Source organism: Sceloporus occidentalis, unplaced genomic scaffold (assembly GCF_023333645.1).
Source record: "Sceloporus occidentalis isolate IW3139 unplaced genomic scaffold, rSceOcc1.0.p SCAF_62, whole genome shotgun sequence".
Taxonomy (NCBI): Eukaryota; Metazoa; Chordata; class Lepidosauria; order Squamata; family Phrynosomatidae; genus Sceloporus; species Sceloporus occidentalis.
Window position 1 is genome coordinate 4558586 of NW_028317042.1, and position 22988 is coordinate 4581573.

Genomic DNA, 22988 nt, shown 5'->3' on the forward strand with positions numbered 1-22988 from the left:
TCATATAACCATCCCAAATAATTGTATGGGGTCATGAGCATACCTTGGAACTTCTCGGCTCCGGCTACCCGTAGCCTTTCCTTGCGGGACGCGGCCAGGAGTGCACACTGCGGGAGGAACCGCTGACGTTGGTGGGCGGTAACGCTGACCTTGGTGGACGGTCCCGCTGATGTTGTAGGAGTTCCCGCTGACGTCGGGGGCGTTCCCGCTGACGTCGGGGGCGTTCCCGCTGACGGCAGCGGGAAACACCCCCATTTCAAGGAAAAAATGGGTGGGGAGCGGGGCGTGTCAACACCCCGCTCCCTCAACCCAGAGAATTTGGGTCTTGCCCTAGAGAACCGGAGGAGCAGCGCTCACCCGGCAATCTCCGGGTCAAACCCGGAGAGCTCTCAGGTATGGTCATGAGTGGATGCGGAGGGGGGGGCAATTGTCCTCCCAGGAACTGGAACAGTCTTGGAATAAAGAGTTAAAGAGTTCTGGACATAAATCTTTAAGTCCCTAATTTCCAGGTGGTGGAAATTCCTGCATTGAAGACAGGCTGATGTAAGTGAGTTGCATGATAGGTGTCTGGGTGTGTAAGTGTTTGTATATGTGAGTATGTTGTGTGTGTGTCTGTTAGTGAGAGTGTCTGGGTGGGTTAATGTGAGTGTCTGGGTGTATTTGTGTGTTAGTGTGAGTGACCGTCGCTGGGATGGGATGCAAAGTAACCAAATTCTCTTTTCCTGACTGCAGTTTTATTAAAAAAATGTAAATAAATGTCTTGTGCATTTCTACAATAGTTCTAAATATAATCAAGACCTTGAAAGCTTGCCAGAGCAGGGACCACTCCTTCTGTACCAGGATGTCTTAACGTTATTGTCCATTTTAAATTGTCTTTGTTAAATATTTACCGTCCCCTAATGTAAAAGCGCTATGGGATCTGCTGGTGCTATATAAATAAATGTCACGCTATTTGTAAATTCCACTGTCTAGTAAACTAGCATTTCATGCAAAATGTGGATATTTTATGGACTCTACAAATTTAAATGAATGTGTTACAAATGAATTTGGCGTGTAACGAGTTTGAGAAGTCATAAGGAAAGAACCTACATAAAAAATCTATTTTGATGCACATTACTTTTTTCACTTGTAGCAAATTAGAAATGCAACCACATTGCTAAAGTGATAAAATGCCAAAAAATGTATTTGATATTTTAATATTTTGTTTGTTTTTGTATTTTGTTAACCCCTTGATGACAATTGCCGGTCCGGGCACGTCACCGAAAATCGTGACGATTATGACAATTGACGTGCCAGGACCTGCACGTCTTTAAACGGGTGAAAAAAATCGATCCGTGATCGATTTTTTCACTCAAACGGTGTTGCTCTAATGCCTCGACATCGAGGCATTGAGCAACACCAAAAAAAACATTCCCGGCCCCCCCCGATCGCTCCTAGGAGCAAATAAAAAAACATGTTTGAAAGACTGAATGTCTTTCAAACATGGCGGCGCCCGGCGCCGAAAAAAAAGGGTTTAGGAAGCGATCGCGAGTCGCTTCCTTTGCTTAGCTGGTGTTGCTAAGATGCCTCAGTATCGAGGCATCTTTGCAACACCTGTTTAGCAAAGGAAGCGACTCGCGATCGCTTCCTAAATGCTCAACTTACCTTCCCGGTGCCGGCGTCTTCGAAACACACGCGGTGTTTCAAGATGGCGGCGCCCATCAAGCCGGGGGGCGGAGCCTGCTGTCATCATCGGGGGGGTGTTGCTGGATGTCATGGACATCCAGTGAATAACACCCCTAGTGGTCAGATCACTCATAAGAGTGATCATGATTTGCTAAATCAAAGGCAATGTTTTCTAAACATTGCCTTTGATCAGTATTGGATCTGCCTCCCTCCTTCACTTGTTTCTAGTGAGGGAGAGAGACAGATCGGTGTGTTTTCTGGTATTTCAGGTATTCTCTAATAAAAAAAAAATATATATATATATATATATATATATATATTGATCCAAAGGCTCTTATAAGAGCCACCCATATAATATTAACCCCTTCATTGCCATTGATCACTGCATAAACAGTGATCTTGCATAGTGGCAATTGTTTTTGGGTTGTTTTTTTTTTACATATTTTTTTTACTTTTTTTAGGTGTTTTTTTTAGTTTTTATTATAGCCAAGCATTTTTCTTTACCCAGATGTAAAATTCCTACTGAATTTGAATTGCTCATGTTGCAAATGTGGCCCTTTTGCCCCCAAACAATCTGACAAACCCATGCATGTGGGGTATCAATGTACTCAGGAGATGTTGCTGAACACATATCGGGGTGTTGTGTGACAGCAACATATACCAGGAGCTGTAATTTCACACCTGAAGTACAAAGTATGTGAAAAAAAACACCAAAAACAATTACTATCACAAACTTTGACAAGGGTTGGTGGTAGGATTTGTGCATGGAAAGGGTTAAACTATCAGCATCTAAAATACCCTGGGGTGTCTAGTTTTCAAAAATATATGGTTTGGTGGGGTAAATTTAATTTGCTGGCTTCAAAGATGCCCCAAATACCACATAGAGACAGAATTACCAGATTCAGAGAAAAATGGTTTTGAATTAGCAAAACTCTACTTGTACTTATTGCCCCATAACGTGTAGAAGAAAGCAAAAAAACATAAAAACATTGGGTATTTCTAAACTCGGGACAAATAGTAGAATCTATTTAGCAGGTTTTTTCAGTAGTTTTTTATGATGAATAAAAGATTTTTCAAATAAAAGTGAGAAAATTTGGTTTTTTTTCAATTTTTCGTCATATTTTATTATTTTTATTATAGGAAATGACATCATATGAAAAAAATTATGGTGTCTGAAGAAAGCCCTTCTTGTCCTGAAAAAAACAATATATAACTTGTGTGGGTTTAGTAAATGGGTTAAGAGAAAACTACAGCTAAACACAAACACCGCAGAAACGATAAAACAGCCATTGTCACGAAGGGTACAAAAAATAGAATCAGCCTTTGTCACGAAGGGGTTAAACTGAGACATTTTATATATACTATATGAGCAAAAGTATGTGGAATCCGATCCTAATGATTGAGTTTATGTTTTTCAGCCACACCAATTGCTAATCAAACACGTAGACAGCCATCTCCATAGACAAACATTGTCAGTAGAATAATTCATACTAATGAGCTCAGTTACTTTGAACGAGGCAGCGTCATAGGACGCCACCTTCGCCACAAGTGCATTGAAATGTTTGCCCTTGTCCATTGTGTTTTTATTGTGAAGTAGAAGCGTGTGAGAGTAACAACAGCTCAGCCACAAAGTGGTAGACCACGCTCACTCAAGAAGCAGGGCCACCAAATGCTCAAGCGGGTAGCATGTAAAAATCGCCTTTCCTCTGTAGCGTCACTCACTACAGAGTTCCAAACGGCCCCCTGGAACCAACATCAGCACAAGCTCTGTGCATCAGGAGCTTCATGAAATGGGTTTTCAGATTTTGGGGACTTAAGTTCCAGTGAAGTAATGCTACAACATACAAAGAAATTTTAGACAATTGTATGATTCCAACTTTGTGGCACCACCTTCACCATCTTTTCCTGTTCCAGCATGTCTGTGCCATGTGAACAAAGCAAGGTCCATAAAGACACGGTTGGATGAGTTTGGTGTGGAGGAACTTGAGTGGCTGCACAGAGCCCTGATTTTAACCCCACCGAACACCTTAAGGATGACATGGACCATCAATTGGGAGCAAAGCCTTCTTGTTTAGCATCAGTGCCTGACCTGAATGGGCACAAATTCCAACAGACACACTTCCAAATTTTGTAGAAACCCTTCTCAGAAGAGTGAAGCAAAGGGGGGCTCCATACTAATGCCTATGGTTTTGGAATGGGATGTCCAACAAGCTCATATAGGTTATACATAATATTATTTGCAGCTACTTGTAGTTGATTGTACAAAGGCAGTGAAGTGCTGAACTTCAGCAAATATGTTTTGCTTAGTATCAATAAGGTCTACTTAGAACTAGTATGTGTAAGCCAGGTATTCTGGATTTAGTAACGTAGATAAATCTGTCCACCTGCAGACTGGCATGAATGGCAATCCTTGTATAGACTGAAAAAATATTATAACAAAACAGTGATACATTTATCTCAGTTAATGAATCAGGGGCAATACATATCTGCTTTTTATCACCTCTCATTTTCCCACTGCAGATCATGGGAGGATTGCTAAGCGGAACCATTGGCTTGATTCCTACCAAGCATGGATAAGATCCAAAGAGAACAATCCAGCTGTCTGTAGGAATCCACAGGACCATGGATTTCAATATGCCCTAGTGACAGACCGACCAGGGACCTCAGGTTGCCCCTCTGCGCCAAGAGCGACTTCTCCCACTAGGACGACAAACCACCGCAATCCGTCGGCAATACCCCCAAGCAAAGCAAGAGGATATCGCTATCCAGTACCCAAATAACCAGGCAAGACTAGTCTTTAGGTACAACAAGAGGCGAACTGATTTATTTTAGACACCGACGGCTGGATATATCCAGCAAAACACACATTAACATAAAACGAGATACTGGGATACAAACCGCCCCCTTAATCTGCCTCCCAGAGACAACAGGGGCAGTAAAGGGATTAACAATATAAAAGGATACAGACGCCACTAACATAAGGAATACACATTGTCGTGATTAGATTATTTCCCAGACCTTAGTGTGTCGTGCGCAAACGGTTAGGAAATAAGGCAATAAAATACATTGTTATTAATAACACACAAAAGGGCTTCATGTTACTGGATAACATTAACTGAGGGGTAGGGTGGCTCTAGGAACCGTCACAGACCTCTAAAGTAGACAGAAGACAAGTGCAAACGAAGAAAACTAAGTGAGTGTTTTATTTTAGACACATGTATTTTATTTTTCTTGCTATTCACTTGTTTTGGATTTATTTCCAGCATTGAATCCAGTTTATCGTTTCCATCCACAAAGCTCCTTGTCCAGTTGGTCGATCAAGAATAAAAACAGTCAGTGTATTCTTTTTTTTACGGGGGTTCTCCTGACATGAATCCACGGGAAGGATGCCTAAAACCTGGGAAGTAACACAGCCTGCATCCTTAAAATTCAGACGTTGAAGTTACGATACCATCAGGAGTGCTGTGGTTTTTTTGCATAAATTAAATGGAAAGAACTATGCTGCTTTGTGGTTATCAGCACTGAAATTTGACAGATTTAGCAGGTTGGAGCATGTTTTGCTACCCTGCTAATTCTGTACAGTTTTCGGCACATGTCTGTCATTTTGGCAAACATTTGGGCTTGTGAAACCATTATAAATGACCCCCATTGTTTCTAGCAATTTTTTTACCCTGCCTGAATGTTAGGTATTGTAATAATGTAAAAATAAAATGTAATGCAGCAGATGGAAGGTTACAGATATTTAATTACCTTTAGGTATGCAGTTAGTGTCGCTGGTATTTTCCCACAAGAGGCGGAAACGTTACACTTTGGCCTTAGTCTTAGAGTCTATTCCCTACAGCAGTGGGAGAGGCAACGTGTTATGGTTAGAGGAGCCATGGCCAGGGGTTATTCTTACTGCCGACAGGGTTCTTCCATATTTAAAAGGTTGTTTGCTTTCATCTGGACAGGTTAGGAAGAGCGTCCACAGGGGCGGGCAAGAGCACATGCCCCCTCCACGTGGAAAGTTTAAAAAGAGACAACAGCATTCTGAATTACTAAGTTGTCTACCCTACCTAGACATGGATGGCTCTGGATAAGCTGCACAATGGCAGGGATGGCTGTATTTAAACTTTCACTTAAAAACCAGGTCTGCTGCCACATGACCGCATCGTCAGAATCTCACGATTATGCCGAATAGCAGAGAGGAGCTGCAGAGCGCACCTAAACACGTTACATGATGTTGCTGCGCAGATGCACTGCATCACTGCACATGTCCCACTCCAGTTGGCAGCGCTAACACCCCATATCATATCATGATGCCACCACATTGGAACGGATGAAGCATATTAGCCCTGCCATGCTCCACCTTATCCTGTCTATGAATTTTGAGGAAACATTTCTGTGGATGCCCATGAAGATTAGCTGGGCTTTATGTTACTCTGTAACTTTGTTTGTAAGTGGGTTGCAGTTTCATGAATATTGTAATGAGGACCCAACTCATTTCTCCTGCAAGAAGGATTGAGCTGACTTTTTATGATGTGTGTAGTTTAGCCTACAACCTTTTCTGCAAAATGCATCTCTTCCACAAACTCACCCTTTAGTGAATAAATCATCAGACCTGCCTGATATTTATCTTCTCCAAAGATCTAGTCTTTTCCAACAAGCCAGCTTTTTCCCTTAGTTTATATTCCAGGTTCCATACATCATTCCATCCACACTTATCTACTCATTGGGATCTTTATGAGAGCATAGCTTCTGTAACGCTCCCTCAGTTTCTGAATTCATATTACTGCAAGCGATGTGAAGAGGGTTACTAGAAAAAAGACTGTAAAGGCTACAAGCAGGAATCTACTACAATCACTGCAAAAGGTGAATTACACAATTTTGTTTAGAGTAACCACAATGTTGCCCTCGATTGGAAATTATAAAGTGTTGTAATGTCACTGTACACTCTCCTACTTGTGACCACTACTACCGTATTACTAGATTACACAACAAGGAAATTAAAGTGAGACACACTTCACTTGAATCACAGGCTGCAAAATAGCATTTCTTGATGAACCAGAATAACGGGGATATCTGAGCAAAAGTTAGCTCATGCCTTCCTAATGAAATATAAATAGTTAAAGAAGTCAAAGCGGTTAATGGTAAGGCCCAACCAAGATATCTATATACGTCTGTGTATAGGCACATCTGCTAGTGAACGTGTCCCTGAAATGTTGTATGATATATACAAAATTAGTACTTTCTTTGAAAGTACTTTATATATTTTTTTTAATTTACAAATCAGACAAGCTCTGCAGCTCCATCTCCATTAGAGCTATAGAAGTAACTTTTCCTACCTGCAGACATCTTGTGCTTAGAACATCATTTTCTCACCATGTACCTGATTGGGTGCTTCTTCATGTTATAAAGAATGCAAATTAACCCCCTAAGGACCACGCATTTTCAGTTTCAGTTTTTGTTAACTGGTCATCTTGCACCCATGTCCTATTAGGGACATCGTTCAAGGTGGCCAATATAATTTACCCCATCAATATGTTTAAAAACTAGACACCCTAGGGTATTTCAAATGGTGGTATTTTAACACTTCCCAACCAATAATTCTACCACCAAGCTTTCTACTATCAACGTTTTTGTGGTAGTTTTTGGTGTTTTTTTCACACACATTGCACTTAAGGTATGAATTTACAGCTCAAGGTATGTGTTACTGACAAAGAACACCTCAATATGTGTTCAGCAACATCTCTTAAGCACATTGATATCCCCCATGCATAGGTTTGCCAGGTTGTTTATGGGTAAAGGTCCCATTTGGGGGGTGCACATTTTTTAATTTTGAATTTTTACATTGGTTCAACCTGTGCCCATGTCATCTTTTTGATATTTTGTAAGCCAGCCAATTCAATTTGTGATATTTTTGTGATATTTGTAATGCCAACCAACTCAATTTACCCCCATCAAATATTTCTTTTAAACTAGACATCCCAGCATATTCCAGATATTACCACACAAAACAAATATGTGTTTTGCAATATTTCCTGTGTACAATCATACCACCGAAACATAGGTTTGTTGTGTTGTTTGGGGACTAAAAGGACACATTTGGGACACGTGCATTTAATTTGTTCAACTTAGAATTCTGCACCCATGTCATTTTTAAGATATCTTTGATGCTGGCCAATTCAATTTACCCCAATGTAACCATATATTTTTGAAAACTAGACACCCCAGAGTATTTCGAATGCAGTATTTAACTGGACGCTAAAATTCATCCACACTATAGGTATGGGGCATTTTAAACACATAAAAAATAATTCCCAACCTAAGACTAACCTAACCAATTGCCCACCTAATTAATAAAACAATACCCACAAAAATCTGACCAATGTACTGACCAAAGCAATCCGAGCAATAGCACAGGGTTGCTTTAAAATATTTAAAAAGCTTTAAAATGTAAAAAAAAAAGTAGGGGCACTAAAATAAATAAAAAAGTAAAATAAAGTTTAAAAGAACACAAAAGGTGTCAGGACTCGGGTGATCAGGTCGGGTAGGAGCCCATGCGCAGGGGATACTTGGGGTTCAGTCTGTAACCCACGGTGCATGATTATGCAAACAAAGACACCACAAACAGAAATCCAGGTAATGCAGTGTATTTTGTGTATATAACAGGACCAGCAAATAAGGGCAATATAGTCTAAGCAAGTAACCGGACGTATGGCAAAATAAAATACAGGTAATAAGTATTTTGGCAGGGAGCCCGCTTGGAAGGGCGCGACAGACAGAGAGCCCGCTTGGAAGAGCACAAAAGGCACACAGCCCACTTGGAAGGGTACAAAAGGCACAAAAGCATGGAGTCCACTTGGGAGGACACAAAAGCAGGGAGTCCACTTGGGAGGACACAAAAGCAGGGAGTCCACTTGGAAGGACACGAAAGCAGGGAGTCCACTTGGAAGGACACAATAGCAGGGAGTCCACTTGGAAGGACACAATAGCAGGGAGTCCACTTGGAAGGACACAATAGCAGAGAGTCCACTTGGAAGGACACAATAGCAGGGAGTCCACTTGGAAGGACACAATAGCAGGGAGTCCACTTGGAAGGACACAATAGCAGGGAGTCCACTTGGAAGGACACAATAGCAGGGAGTCCATTTGGAAGGACACAATAGCACGGAGTCCACTTGGAAGGACACAATAGCACGGAGTCCACTTGGAAGGACACAAAATCAGGGAGTCCACTTGGAAGGACACAAAAGCAGGGAGTCCACTTGGAAGGACACAAAAGCAGGGAGTCCACTTGGAAGGACACAAAAGCAGGGAACCAGGAACAGTACAGGTGCAGAGCCACAGCAGGAAGGTCCATAGACTTCAATACAAAGGCCCTGACTGAAGGGCAGGGCAGGTTCATAAAGGCAGGGCAATCCAGGTAACAAGGCCCAGCTGGATGTATGGACTAGGGCTCAACCCAGGTAACAAGGCACACCTGATCCTAGTAATGAGTTCTGAGTGCTCCAGAGGGCGGAGGGTTTAAATGCCACAGGTATAAAAAAGCCATGGTTCAGGCAGCGAAAAATTGGTTCCTGACAAAAGGGTTAATAAATTCTATAATTTTTTTTTATGAAGTATATATCTGTAGTTCGGTCACTCTCTGTACCCCACGATCAGTGTCAGAGTTGACTTTGTTGTGCGATTGCCAGGGATCGCTATGATTGGTTAATCGCAGCGATCAGCTAACCCCAGGATGTCCGATCGGGTCCAGGAGCTCTGCCGCAGTTGTAAGACCGAGTCCTGGACAGAGAGGTCTGCCACTAGAGCGAGGGATCATGGGGTTCTGTCGACCAGACGGCTGTCAAGCCCTGCCTTAGGAAGAAGCTACAGCTCGAGAGCTGCAGTTGAACAGCTCTGTGGTCTGCAGAAACCCCCCAGCGCATTTGCAATTTACTACGAGTACTCATCTATTACCGTTTCGGGTGATTGAAATACTTTCTAAGTATCTGATACACCTTTACGTGATCACAGTGAATCACGTGATTTCAACATAAGCAAAGTGCACAAAGAGGAACACGCACTTCTCCTTTCACTTAAAGTGTGTTCCGCCTCCCGTACAATTGGGATTTTTGTTTCAACAGGAACTACGGTATTACTAGCTAGAACTTCAGTTTTGTTGAGGTTTCCTGAAGGCTTCTTCCATGTGTTACGCTTCAATACAATCATTCCCATGCCTTGTTGGTCTCATTTTAGGAGGAACTCTTCACTGTCTAGAAATCACTGCTGATGATGATGGGCCTTTGGGGCAGTTTTCATCTCCGTCAAGGTGGCATTTAGCTATGCTAGGACCGCTCTCAGGATTTGCATTGTCCAGAACAGAAAGAAGGGCACGTGAGGCTCCCACCTTCCTTTGTGTTTGCGGTCTATGTAAGCCTAAAACAACTAGGGTGTTGGGATATGACATCATATCCCCACACTCCACTTCACTCACTACTGGATAGATAAGACAGGAAAAACGAAAATAGAGCTGGGTGCTCCTCGGTACAGGGCCAGCAGCCAACTACATTGGTCTAGCCCCACCACTTTAATCACCCCTCCGTCCTCCAATAAGAAGCAGGAGAGGGAGAGTTCCATACCCAAGGTCAGAACTGGTAATCCATACTATACCATACCATACCATGCTGATCAGAGCGTCTCCCTCCTTTGGGACTGTGGCAATGATCAGAGGGTGAGGCTAGTCACAATAGGAACAGGGCTAGCTCCATGTACACTCAAGGAAGGACAAGTAGGGGGAGAGTAGATGGGAGTAGGCAGGAAGTAGGAAGAACCTGGGCAGGAAGCAGACATGAGTTCTGATTTGTGTGTCGGTTTTGAGGTTAGGTTCAGTAATATACATTCTGTCAAAAAATGCAATTAAAAGTACTTACTTGATGCAGAAAATGCAGCCTGGCAGCAACCTCTCCATGGTACAATTCTTTCCACTGATTTGCTTCTCCTCTTGATTGAAAATCATGACTGTCCCAGAAAATTCAGGACTGTTGAGAGGTTTGAATCACCAGGACTTTTGGGGGATTTTGGCACCTTCTAGTAATGATTTACATAACTCAGCGCGACATTTTGAAGAGCAATCTATTTATTTATAACAGCAATCCCTACTGTTTCTATAGCCATTAGTGTGGCTTTTAGGGACACATATACCCAGCACACACTCCTAGAAGAGAGGACTGAGGAATGAGACTGCTCCTTATACTGAGGAATTTGGGTACTGGAAGGAGACTGCTCCTTCTATTGAGGGATTAGGGTCCTGGACAGAGACTGCTCCTTTCTACTGAGGGATTTGGGTCCTGGGCAGAGACTGCTCCTTTCTACTGAGGGATTTGGGTCCTGGGCAGAGACTGCTCCTTTCTACTGAGGGATTTGGGTCCTGGGCAGAGACTGCTCCTTCTATTTAGGGATTAGGGTCCTGCACAGAGACTGCTCCTTCTATTTAGGGTCCTGGACAGAGACTGCTCCTTCTATTTAGGGGTTAGCGTCCTGGCAGAGACTGCTCCTTCCGAGAGGTATTTAGATCCTGCACAGAGACTACTCCTTTCTACTGAGGGATTTGGGTCCTGGGCAGAGACTGCTCCTTTCTACTGATGTATTTGGGTTCTGGGCAGAGACTGCTCATTCTACTCATTGATTTAGGTCCTGGGCAGAGACTGCTCCTTTTACTCATTGATTTAGGTCCTGGGCAGAGACTGCTCATTTCTACTGAGGGATTTGGGTCCTGGGCAGAGACTGCTCCTTTCTACTGAGGGATTTGGGTCCTGGGCAGAGACTGCTCCTTCTACTCAGGGATTAGGGTCCTGGACAGAGACTGCTCCTTTTACTCAGGGATGGAATACAGTCCTGATTATGGGGCTGCGTGTATCACACGCACCGTGTGCTCTCAGTGCTGTATGCATCCTCCACTACATACTAGCTGACTAAGGGGGCGTGACTGGCACATAAACCAATCAGAGAGGACCGGGGAATTCCGCAGGAAGAAGTAATTACCCTAAGGGTTGGGGGGGGGGCATTGTGGCTGTTGTTTTGTAAAATGGTTTGTATTGTAAGAGTTAAGGATCAGACCAAGGCACAGGCAGAGGGGCGCGCAGACATGGTGAGTACCCGTCACACCCTGGGAGCGTATTGCTTTTATTCGTATGTATTGCTAGCTGTTTACATTAGCAGATGGGTGTCCGCATGCTGGGCCATTCGCTCTATTACCGTCAATATGTACTAAACGAGAAGCGAGTAGCGAGTAGCGAGTCTGCACAAGTAATATCCTTTCACAGCAATCTGCATGCGGCGTCCCTGAGTCCTGATGCTGTCAGCTACTACTCTCAACATGCTCAGCCAGCTATTATATGGACTTATGATGTGAGGGTCATAAGTAATTGCACTGCTCCAGTGTCAGGAAGAGGGATACCAGTGGCACTTCAGCTACCAGGTCCTCAGACTCCCATTATGCTTAGGCAGCCAGCTGGCCGCTGTATTTGTAGGGACCATCAGAAAGGGGGGATAATAAAGACTCCCATCATGCTCAGAGAGCCGATACACTGGTAGTCCTGGGCTGTTTCAGGAGCATGGATAGGTAAACTCTGCCACCCCAGCTGCTGTGGTCTAACTCCCACTAGGCTGAACCAGCCATCATATTCTTGTGCAGGTTTAGGTATGTAAAGGGGAAAAAAAAGGACTTTGGCTTTCAAGGATTATGACACCCACTATGCCCAGCCACTCATTGTATCCAGGATTTAAGTTAGTGAACCTGTGGCTGTGGAGGGCAGTGAATCCCATCATGCTGAGGCAGGCGCTGCAAATGCTGTAGCGGGAACCGCATAATGTCTCTGAATATTTAGAGAGTACTTATCGTGGGAAATGGTAAAGTTTTCTTTTGTTTGTTTTTTTTTTTTTGCTTATTTATAGAATATTCAGCTACTGACGATGTCAATAAATATTTATTTTATAAACTTTTAAAAACCTTTTTAATGTATAGCGGCATTAAAACTGCGATCGATTTAGTCCTAATACCCAAATACGTATATATATTTATCACTTGGACTAAACATCTGAGATTTTAATCTAAAAGGGGAATCCTGCTCTCTCGCTAATGGAAAAAGATGCTCATTATTCATAAAGTGTTATTTATACTGTTTTACTTTACCGAAACGGTGGTGGATCAACGGAACAGCCTCCCATCAGAGGTGGTAGAAGATCTTACCGTGAGGGAATTTAAACATGGGATAGACATAAAGCTATCTTGAGTTTAAGCTGAGACCGAGGAATGATTAGAGGTTACCTGTTATTATATATTTATTTTATATGGTGCCATCATATTCCACAGCGCTGTACAATGGGTATACCTGTTTCTTGTGTGTGACTGTAACTCTGAGGCTATACAGAGATATACGCTGTACACTGAACGATCTGGTGGGTCACCCGAGTAAACGGAGGTCTCTTGATGGGTCCAGACGAGTAGCGTTTGGGCCGCTTGTTAATAGAGGAGGCCGTGTATAGGGCCGGCTCTGGATCGGACCCCTCTGGACCACCCGACAATACACAGATATGTTTTTTCATTCGTGTATCGGGCCGGCTTTTGGTTACTTTTAAGCAATGGCTGAGTTTTTGACACTTAACCCCTTAATGACCAGTGACGTGTCCTAAAGCTTGTAAATATACTTTTTAATAACACTGCGACGATGTCTGATCGTCTTCGACCCTCCGACTTTTGTTCTTGATGAATGAAAATGTGGTCACAAACGGCAAAATTATTATTTATTATAATTTTTTATTTAAAAATTTATTATATTTTAATACTTTGCCTTAACTTACATTGTTCCGATATTTATTTATTTTTTACTTTGTTTTTAGAACCGGCTTTGTTTTTTCACTTTGTTTTTAGAACTAAACTGGCTGGCTGCTTGGACTTTTAGGAGCCAGATTGAAAATTCATCTTTTCACCATTTATTGGCAAACGTCACACGATAGATTATTATTATTATTATTATTATTTATTATTATTATGATGATGAATAATAAGTGTAAAGGACCATTAGTGGACGTTTGGTATCTTCATTGGAATCGCAACATCTATAGTGCGTTATTTTTGCCGACCCAGGTCTATGTCTTTAAACCTGAAACGGCCATAAAATAATATGCTTATATTGCGCGTCATTAATGATAAGCTGGAACCTGACAGATTGATTAACCCTTGCAGCTTCCTACCAAGCCTGAAAGCCTCAGTTCTTAAAGGTATCAAATTATTTTAGCCCATGGACGTTTGACACCTAGTGGCCCCTGAACTCCACCGAATATTATCTAATTAGCCATTACTGTCACTTGCTGCCACTAAAACTGCTATGTGTAATGTGTTGTCCTAATTTAGGTCATTTTGTACCGGGAACACTTAATGGTCATGTGATACAAGAACAAGCACTGATAGGTTGTCGCCTTGAACAGTTTCTTGGTTATAGTTATGTGATTAAGCCATCAGAGGACAGACACAAAATACAGATCTGTAACGTATATGTGCTTAACATTCTAGAGAGTGCAAATAATGTGTCAAAGTGGAACAGCACCTTTAAGTAAGAGTATTCATTTCTGGAGTATGGGACGCAGCAAACTAGTCTTAGCGTTGCTGGCTCAGGCTTCTGGAGTAGGTTTAAAACACTGTAGGGAGCATGAATCGAGAATATCAATGTTTTTGGGGAGGAATAATCATCTTTATTCTGAGAGCAGAATACATCTGCTCCTGTGGTATATATTCTTGGGTATTTTTTTTTTTTTAGTAAACACTCTTTTATAGGTTTATTCGCAGTAGACTTGTTTATTTAAATTTGTGCAAATTGACCTAACTTTGGTAAATTCGGTGAATTGTACAAAGCCACAAGACTAATCCTAGATATGAGGTAAATATTATTATTATTATTATTATTGATTTATAAAGCCCCATCGTATTACGCAGCTCTGGAAAAGTATATTTTAGTGTGTGCGCCCGTGGGCTGGCAAAGAGACCCACGGTGTCTGATGTCGGCCCCCTGGGCATTTGAACAGGTTGCCAGATGGCCAATCCAGACCTGTGCACAGTAGTATGATTTGCTGAATCCACGTGCATATATATGGGGCCCTTTATAAGCTTATATGTAGTGATTTTAATTAAATCTCTCAAACCGACAAATCTGGATTACTGTAAAAAAAATAAAAACAATGGAATGATGTTTTACGAAAAAGCAATACTATATGTATGTAAAACGCAACCTAAATCCATACCATGGGAGCAGCAGCAGCATTCGGTTCTCGGAATCGGAATGATTATTCCTCCTCAAAAATGTGTCTAAAGTAGAGATTCTGTATTTGTGCTTCCTACACTGCTTTCAACTATTTCATTGTCCTTGCTCCAGAAGTGTGTGTCACTCCAGTGTCAGTGCTGTAAAGCTTGGAAAGAGTTAGGGTCTTTCCATGACCACATTCTTTCCCGAATTTTATAAGCTAAACATCGTGTGGCCGCTTTTATTTGGGATCGGGCCTGAAAAACCCAAAGGTTTGTAGATATAGGGACTTTTTTTTATATATTTGTTGTGACTTGGCCTTCCGGTGTCTTGTATCGCGTAACCAGAAGACGCCACACTCTGAGATGGTTGGTCAGGTCTACAATCATGTCACACACGTGTCTGCTATCCATCCGGTGTGAAGGTTACTGACCGCTGTGCTTTAGGCTTGGCACGATATATAAAGTTATCAGTCTTCATTTAGCGTTTAAAACACAGAGCTCAAAGTAGCTGCGTTCTCTTGATCACGTGATCTTAAGGCTTTCCCCCTTCTTCTGGCTTCCCTACTGAACCCCACACTAGAGGACTCCATTGGGAGGCGGGTCCCTCCGCGGGCGGTCTTGCTGGGGTTGCGGGCGGTCAGACACTGTACCGGCGCAGTCCCGCAAGGCTGCCTTCGCGCTGCTCCCTTGCAGTGTCTCCTCCCTTGCTCGGCCCAGGAAGAAGGTGGGGTCATGGGACGTGGTGTCACATCATGTGACTCCGCCTTCTTCCTGGGCGGAGCAAGAGAAGAGACACTGTAAGGGAGCAACTCGAGGGCAGCCTTGCGGGACTGGGCAGGAAATCTGCAGTTCAGGTAAGGAGGTGGGCTTGATTGGCCACAAATGTGGCGGGAGCGGAACACCCACATTGCGGGAGCGGGCGGGATTGGGCAAAAAATCAGCGGGAGCGGGATTAAAAAAGCAGTCCCGCGCAGAGCTCTGCCCACGGAAAAGAAACCTGTCTGTCTATAATGTAGATACTATTGCTCCTAACACCATATTCTGACTCTCACACACTCATGCTAACACCATATGCTCGCTCACTCACTCAAGACCATACACTTATACATTCCCGCAATTCATTTTATGACATATAGTGAATCCTATATTAGATACCGGTATATAGAACATTTATTCAAAAGGTATTGTTGAGTGTTTGTGGTAGTCAGTTAAAGGCTTTTGAAAGTTCCTAGACAGAACATTGTTCACCATCTCCAGTCTTCAAGACCTCACAATAATTTATCGTTTGGAAATCTTCCAAAGCAGTGAAAATGCTGATCTAAGAAGAAACATTTGCCATCAGAAAGTTTTGATCAAGTAGCTTCTGTGTGAAACCTCCGATCACATGATTCTGACAAAAATGTTTTTTTGGCATTACTTGTTCTGATTATTAACCTTGTGTGTGTTGAGATAGCATGTGGGCATCGGAGCTACTTGGTGAGATTGTAAGATTGTAGCCTAACAAACTGAAAACTTGTGTTGTGTCACCCAAAAACATCGTACATTGTGGTGACAAAAGCTATTTACGGAAAATTATTTTTTTTTTTTTTAGAAGGCAATTACAACAAAGTAGACATGGTCTGATGCATTTCCAAGGATGCAAATATTTATTGTCTGGGTCTTGTAGTTTCCATATGAGTTTTCTGGAAAGTTTCAACTGAAAGGTCATTAAAGATCTTGAGTAGCATGTTCTCTAAGAATACAGCAGAGGAGAATAAAACTTAAAGTAGACATATTTTTGATGGCGATTGTTTCCACATCCTTTGTTGGGGTTAGGCAAATTACCATGGAGAAACTTGGGCAAACAAGGTCCAGACGGATGCTCACTGGTAAGATCATTTAAGCAGAGCCGTAGCTAGCTCCTTTTGCACCCGAGGCAAGAATGGAAAATTGCGCCCCCCAGCTATTTTTTTATTTTATTTTATTTTTTTACAGAGGTTGTTTTATTTACACTGCCCTTACATACACCTATCCATAAACACACATACACGTTGCCTTCACACACACCTGCCCATTAACACACACATATGCATACACTGCCCTTACACACACAACTGCCCATTAATACGCATATACACATACGCTGCCCTTACACACGACTGCCTTTACACACACACACATACACCAGCTTACAAACATACAAATACCTACACTGCCCTTACACACACCAGCTTACAAACACACGCATATATACACATACACTGCCTTAACACACACCTGTCCATAAACACACATACACGCTGCCTTTACACACACCTGCCCATTAATACACATATACACATACATTGCCCTTACACACACCAGCTTACAAGCATCCAAATACCTACACTGCCCTTACACACACACACTGCCCATACACACAAATATATACACATGCGCTGCCCTTACACATGACTGCCCATTAATACGCAAATACACACGATTGCCTTTACGCGCACCTGTCCATTAACACGTATATACACATACACTGCCCTTACACAAACCTGTCCATACACATGTGTATAAACATACAAATGCCTACACTGCCATTACACACACCTGGCCATTAATACGCGTATACACATACATTGTCCTCACACACACGCCAGCTTACAAACATGCACATATACACAGCCCTTACACCCCTTTCTCCTCATCTTCCATCATCTTCTGTCTTCCATCCTGTGGTGGGAATGCGAGGTCTGTCACTCCAGGCCTCAGCTTTAGTGCTCCCTCATCACTATGCACCAGCTATTGATACAGAGCGCCGGGCTGACGTCATATCCCCGGCGCTCTGCATCTTTTGCCGGTGCGTAGTGATTAGGGAGCACGGAAGCCGAGGTCTGAATTGACAGACCTTGCTCTGCCTTATGTTGGGCCGGTTAGAGGGGGGATTGTACTATCCCCAACCAGCCCTGCTCATCGGAAACCTCCTCCCCAGACCAGCTGATGGTGGGTGCACGCTGCCCACGGGGTTGCCTGATGAGCAGGGCTGGTTGGGGAGAGCACAACCGTGCCGCTGCCTCGCAAGGGGAGGCGGCCTTTCCTCTCGCCCCCTCCTGTATACAATCGCTAAAGTTTTTTTAGGGGCTTCATAGTGAATCACGTTGCTGGCCGTAATGTGATTAACCACAGAGCCCTGTTGAGCTGGTTAGGGAGATCTGTGATCTTCCCAACCAGTCCTGGAGGCTGCAGCTGCTGATCAGGCGGCTGTGCACCCCCTCACACCTGCGTCCGAGGCGGGTGCCTCACTCGCCTCGCCCTTCCTATGGCCCTGCATTTAAGCATGTGTGAATATCATCTGCACTTTTGTGACTAGCAAACCACTAACTTATTTTGTAGGACAGTCCTAGGCTGAGCTAGAGTACACTTATTTTTGGCAATGTGTCAGGTGGGATCAATTGGATATAGAATAAAAATTCCGGTGCAAATGTTGACTTGGACCTGGTGATCACCTACTTAACAAGCACCGTAATACTTCAAACATCCTACAGTCCTGGTTTGGGGACTCTGTCCTGCTGTCTCGGGTGGCTGCCCCACTGTCCCGCATTTGCCAGTGGTGATCATGAAACACTTAGGGAGTTCTGATCTCCCCAGATGGCTTAGGGAGTTGTAAAAAAATTGAAGGCCTGTTCTGTTTCAGGACAGACCTCCATTGCAGCTACCATGTGTCCTTATGAGCTGAGCTCCCTGAGAAGACCCTTGAGGATGACAGTGTGTCGTCCCCCCCCCCATCAACCTCAGTGACTCCTAAAGAGAAAATCTGTTTCTATAAATAATTAAAAAATTGGCATCAATGCTATACATTTTTTATGGTAGCATCTTTACACCAGCATAGCTTTTTAACTTATGTATTTGCTGTCTTGTGTGTGTGAATATAAACCATGGCAGGCATATGATCCAAGGAGTACTTGATTGGCAGTTGTGTATAAGCACTGATTCTGATAAAAAGTTTGAAAAGGCTTTTTATAAATAGTTCCTATGGGAATAAGAACACTTTCCAAACCTTGCACCAAAATCATGTTTTATGCATAACCTCCAGTGAATCTATGTAAAAGCTCTGCAGAACCAAAGTCATACGGTGCGATCTGATCTGCTCTTGGTGTATGGAGGAAGCTGACTCAGGTCAACCCGACTTCTGTGGATGTTTTTTTTTCCTGGTTACTCAGTTTCATGGAAATTCCACAGCAGTCACTTGCATGATGTTTAACAAGTTGTTCCCCTTACTATTACTCAACAATCTCCGACTCATCAAGAAGTCCTTTGAATGCCTTTCATTTGGTCTCTTTGATATTTTAGAGTTTGTTTTATTCATTCATTCATTCAGAATTTTGTGTCCCTTGGCAATTTATTAGCTGATATAATGTGTTGTCAAGAAGAAAAAAAAATGTCCTTATGGCATGAACAGATACTTAACACCAAGTCAGGATTCCTATCATAACGTTCAAATGAAATTTCCCGTAAAATATAACAATAGAGTGCCAGCAGATCTATTACAAAAGAGTCATGTAAAAAGCATCATAATATGTTCTTTGGGATTTTTACCAGTACAAACCATACAAATTGAAGGCAGGGGTCCCTGTTTTTAAATGGGGAAATGTCAAATTCACAAATTTGTTTTAATCAAAAAACAAAGCTCTAATATAATGATGTTTTTTGTAATCGTTTGAGATTTGTGGAGTAAAATAAATATATATTTAGATATTTGGCTAAAGCAGCGTATGTGCATACCCCCCCCCCACACACACACACATTTCAGATGTCCAAATCTGGCCACCTGTGTTAAGGGGTGTTGATAGAGACAGAAATGGGGGGGCTTTTAGGTCCTCTACCTGAAAAGTCATTGAGGTGCTCTTCTGTAGAGCTTCTCAAGGTGGTCAGGTTGGATCTACCTCTGATGTTACAGTTCCCTGGGCCAGTCAGACCAGATCAGAGGATCTCCTCAATTTGTCCATGGTACCGAAGACTGGGACACTTGGTATGCTCAATTAATACTCGCCTTCCCATTCAATGAATTCTCTCCACTCCCTAAACTCTGAACAAATCATTGCCAGTCATCTTCAACTGAGCAACTTTACAAATGGTGAGCAATCACTTTGTAGAGGAAGAAGTCTAATGATGCACATAAGGAACAGGAAGGTACTATTGCAGTTCCTTGAGTGTTAAATCCCCTTGTTATATGTACAGCAATGTGTAGTTCAAAGAGGTAGTAATGTAAGTGAAGACAGGCTTACATTACACATACTTAGCTGTGGAGACTATATGGTCATACCTGGGAAGGCTGCCTTGAGCTCTCCCTCTCCTGAAATCGACCTGGAGACCCAGGGAAGCAGAACTTTTCCCGGAGGCTCCAGGTCACACCCAGTGTTCCCATGTATGCTAATGGTTTGGATGAAGGTCTGTGTGGTAGAGCAGTTAGGCTCCTACTAATAGGGTATTTTAATACTAGCATTCTGTGACAACGTACCAGTTTTGCTTGATCTTATAATTGGCAAGGATTTGGGGTGGAGGGGGGTCTATTCGTATGTTTTAGTGTTTTTATGTATACATGAGGGCAGATTCCAAGAGGTAGAAAGTATGGCGGAAGGAAGACAATGACTTCTGTGTTCCCTTTACTGGTTGAAAAGAAGCATTTTGTTTCATGTGTTTATCCTTTACTTTGTACTTTAATATGTCAGGAAGTGACGGGACGTTCTCTGATTATAAATTATAGGGGTTGGATAACCAAACCATTGAAAGTTCGGCAGAAAGTGGCTGCGAATTACATTGGTTAGTGTGTTGTACGTGTGTATATATTGTGCACACGAGATGTAAACCTGCATCTGACCTTGCGGTGATTATATATTATGTTATTATATTATTATGTTTCTGATAACAGGTTAGACATGCTGGCTCAGGAGGAGGAGCGGTCTCCGGTCTTGTAAGCTTACAGTCTTTTTGAGAGGGGATGAGACACGGTGTAGTTAATGATTTATGTAGCGCCATCATATTCCGTAGCCAATCTTAAATTGGCCAATCTGGAATTAAATAAATGTAATTATTTATATCGGAGATTGACAAACAGGGATTTTTTTGTCTTTTTGTGTCCTTTTTTTCTTCCCCAATCATGTTCTCATTTTTATACATTTTATACTGCAGTTAAAGGATTTTTATTGGGGCAGTATGACATAAAACACACCTTCTTCAGGGTTGCGTCACTTTGTACAGTACCGCGGTTGACCCCTTCATGCCAAAGGGTATTTTACATCATAAAGACTCAAGCTAGCATGTTTAAGCCTTATTCCTCTTTTGTGTTTTAGTGTACCTGTCCAAGATTAAACTCTTTCAAGGTTTCATGTTAAACCATATTCATGCTAATAAATATTATTTATTAGCACCCAAATATAAAAAAAGTTAAACATTTTGCAGGGTGAAGCAAGGGCCATTAGGCGCCCAGCATGGGTCAAGTAACTTGTATTACGTAACCACGCTGGGCATTTCACGGATGCTGGATTCACTGTGATGTCCCTGGCAAGTTGTTTGGTTTTTTTTTTTTGTTGTTTTAAAAAAAAAAAACCTATATAATTTGTGAGGGTGCAGTAAACGAGAGAGGAAATTACAGCTAAACACTGCAAAAATGTTAAAACAGCCATTGTCAAGTTTTCAAAAACTGTTGGTCATCAAGGGGTTAAAGTGCTCTGCGACTACTTTACTTTAATGTATGTGCTTCCAAAACAAAAATGTGTGCAATAGTAACATTATTTTAGAACTCACAGTAAATAATGTCCCATTGTACATGGGTTACATATATAACGCAGTGCAAAAGGAGTCATTCTATAAATTCATTTTCTTCTATTCTAGAAAATAGCGGATTGGGCCGTTGTTGTGTTTGTATGAATGATTCATGGAAGGCAAAGGACCCTACAGAATATATGATCCGGGTGGGAACAGAAGTAATCTGCCAACGCATTCCGCATTAAAGGTGTGTCCAAGAGACCAGAGAGCGTTGATGGAAAACATGGAAGGAATCAAAAGCCTGGGTAACCATTTCCAACATTATTTCATCATACTCTTACATGATGTCATATATATGTTTTTCCTTTTGCGGAAGTACCTCGATAACGAAACCGAGGAGACTTGGAATTACTGCCGCAAATCTGAATAAAAGATTACATTACATTATGAGGCCAGGTCTTTTTTATTTTTTTTTTTTTCCCTTTCTTGTAGGATAATTTTTTTCTTAAAGAAAAAAACATTTGAGCGCAGTGGCGTCTCCAGGTTTCATATTTAGGGGGGGCACATGGGGGGCCAGGGACCAAAGTAGGGGGGCCAATTATAAAACAGTACATATACACTATATATATATATATATATATATATATATATATATATATATACACACACACACACACACACGTTAGACGTGCATTTTTAACTACATAATATGCACTTATCTCTTTGAAGTAAAGACTGTGATTAAAATATGATTTCAAAATAACAGCTAAAGTGACAGTTATTTTTCATTCTTTAATATTAGCCCCTGCTGACAATATATATAAATATTAGACCCTGCTTCCGATATATATTAATATTAACCCCTGCTGCGGATATATATTAATATTAGCCCCTGCTGCGGATACATACTTATATTATACCCTGCTGCCGATATACATAGAAATTATACCCTGCTGCCAACATATATTAATATTAGCCCCTACTGCCGATATATAGTATTAGTCCCTGCAGCCAATATATATAAATATTAGCCCCTGCAGCCAATATTTATTGATAATAGGCCCTGCAGACAATATATATTAATATTAGCCCCTGCTGCTGATATATATAAACATTAGTCCCAGCTTCCGATATATATTAATATTAGCCCCTGCAGCCAATATATATTAATATTAGACCCTGCTGCCAATATATTTGCCACACTGACTGCAGATCAGGGGAAGACAGTGAGAGTCAGTGCAGTGCTCCCCCGTCTGACTGCACCATGACATTGAGAGGTCCTCTCCCCTGTAATCATCCCCAGAGTCCCTTTGTCCCCTCATTCACTAAA

The 22988-nt window shown here is 42.1% G+C and overlaps 1 protein-coding gene across 1 annotated transcript in view; it reads left to right on the top strand.

Annotated features, from left to right (window-relative positions):
• The first annotated feature begins 11847 nt into the window (after positions 1-11847).
• LOC149287333 (TNFAIP3-interacting protein 1-like) overlaps positions 11848-22988 on the top strand; it is a 40129-nt gene continuing 28988 nt past the window's right edge. Inside the window, exon 1 of the mRNA XM_089493033.1 lies at positions 11848-12049. Within this exon, the coding sequence (XP_089349159.1) occupies positions 11848-12049 (202 nt within the window). The remainder of the gene's footprint in view (positions 12050-22988) is intronic.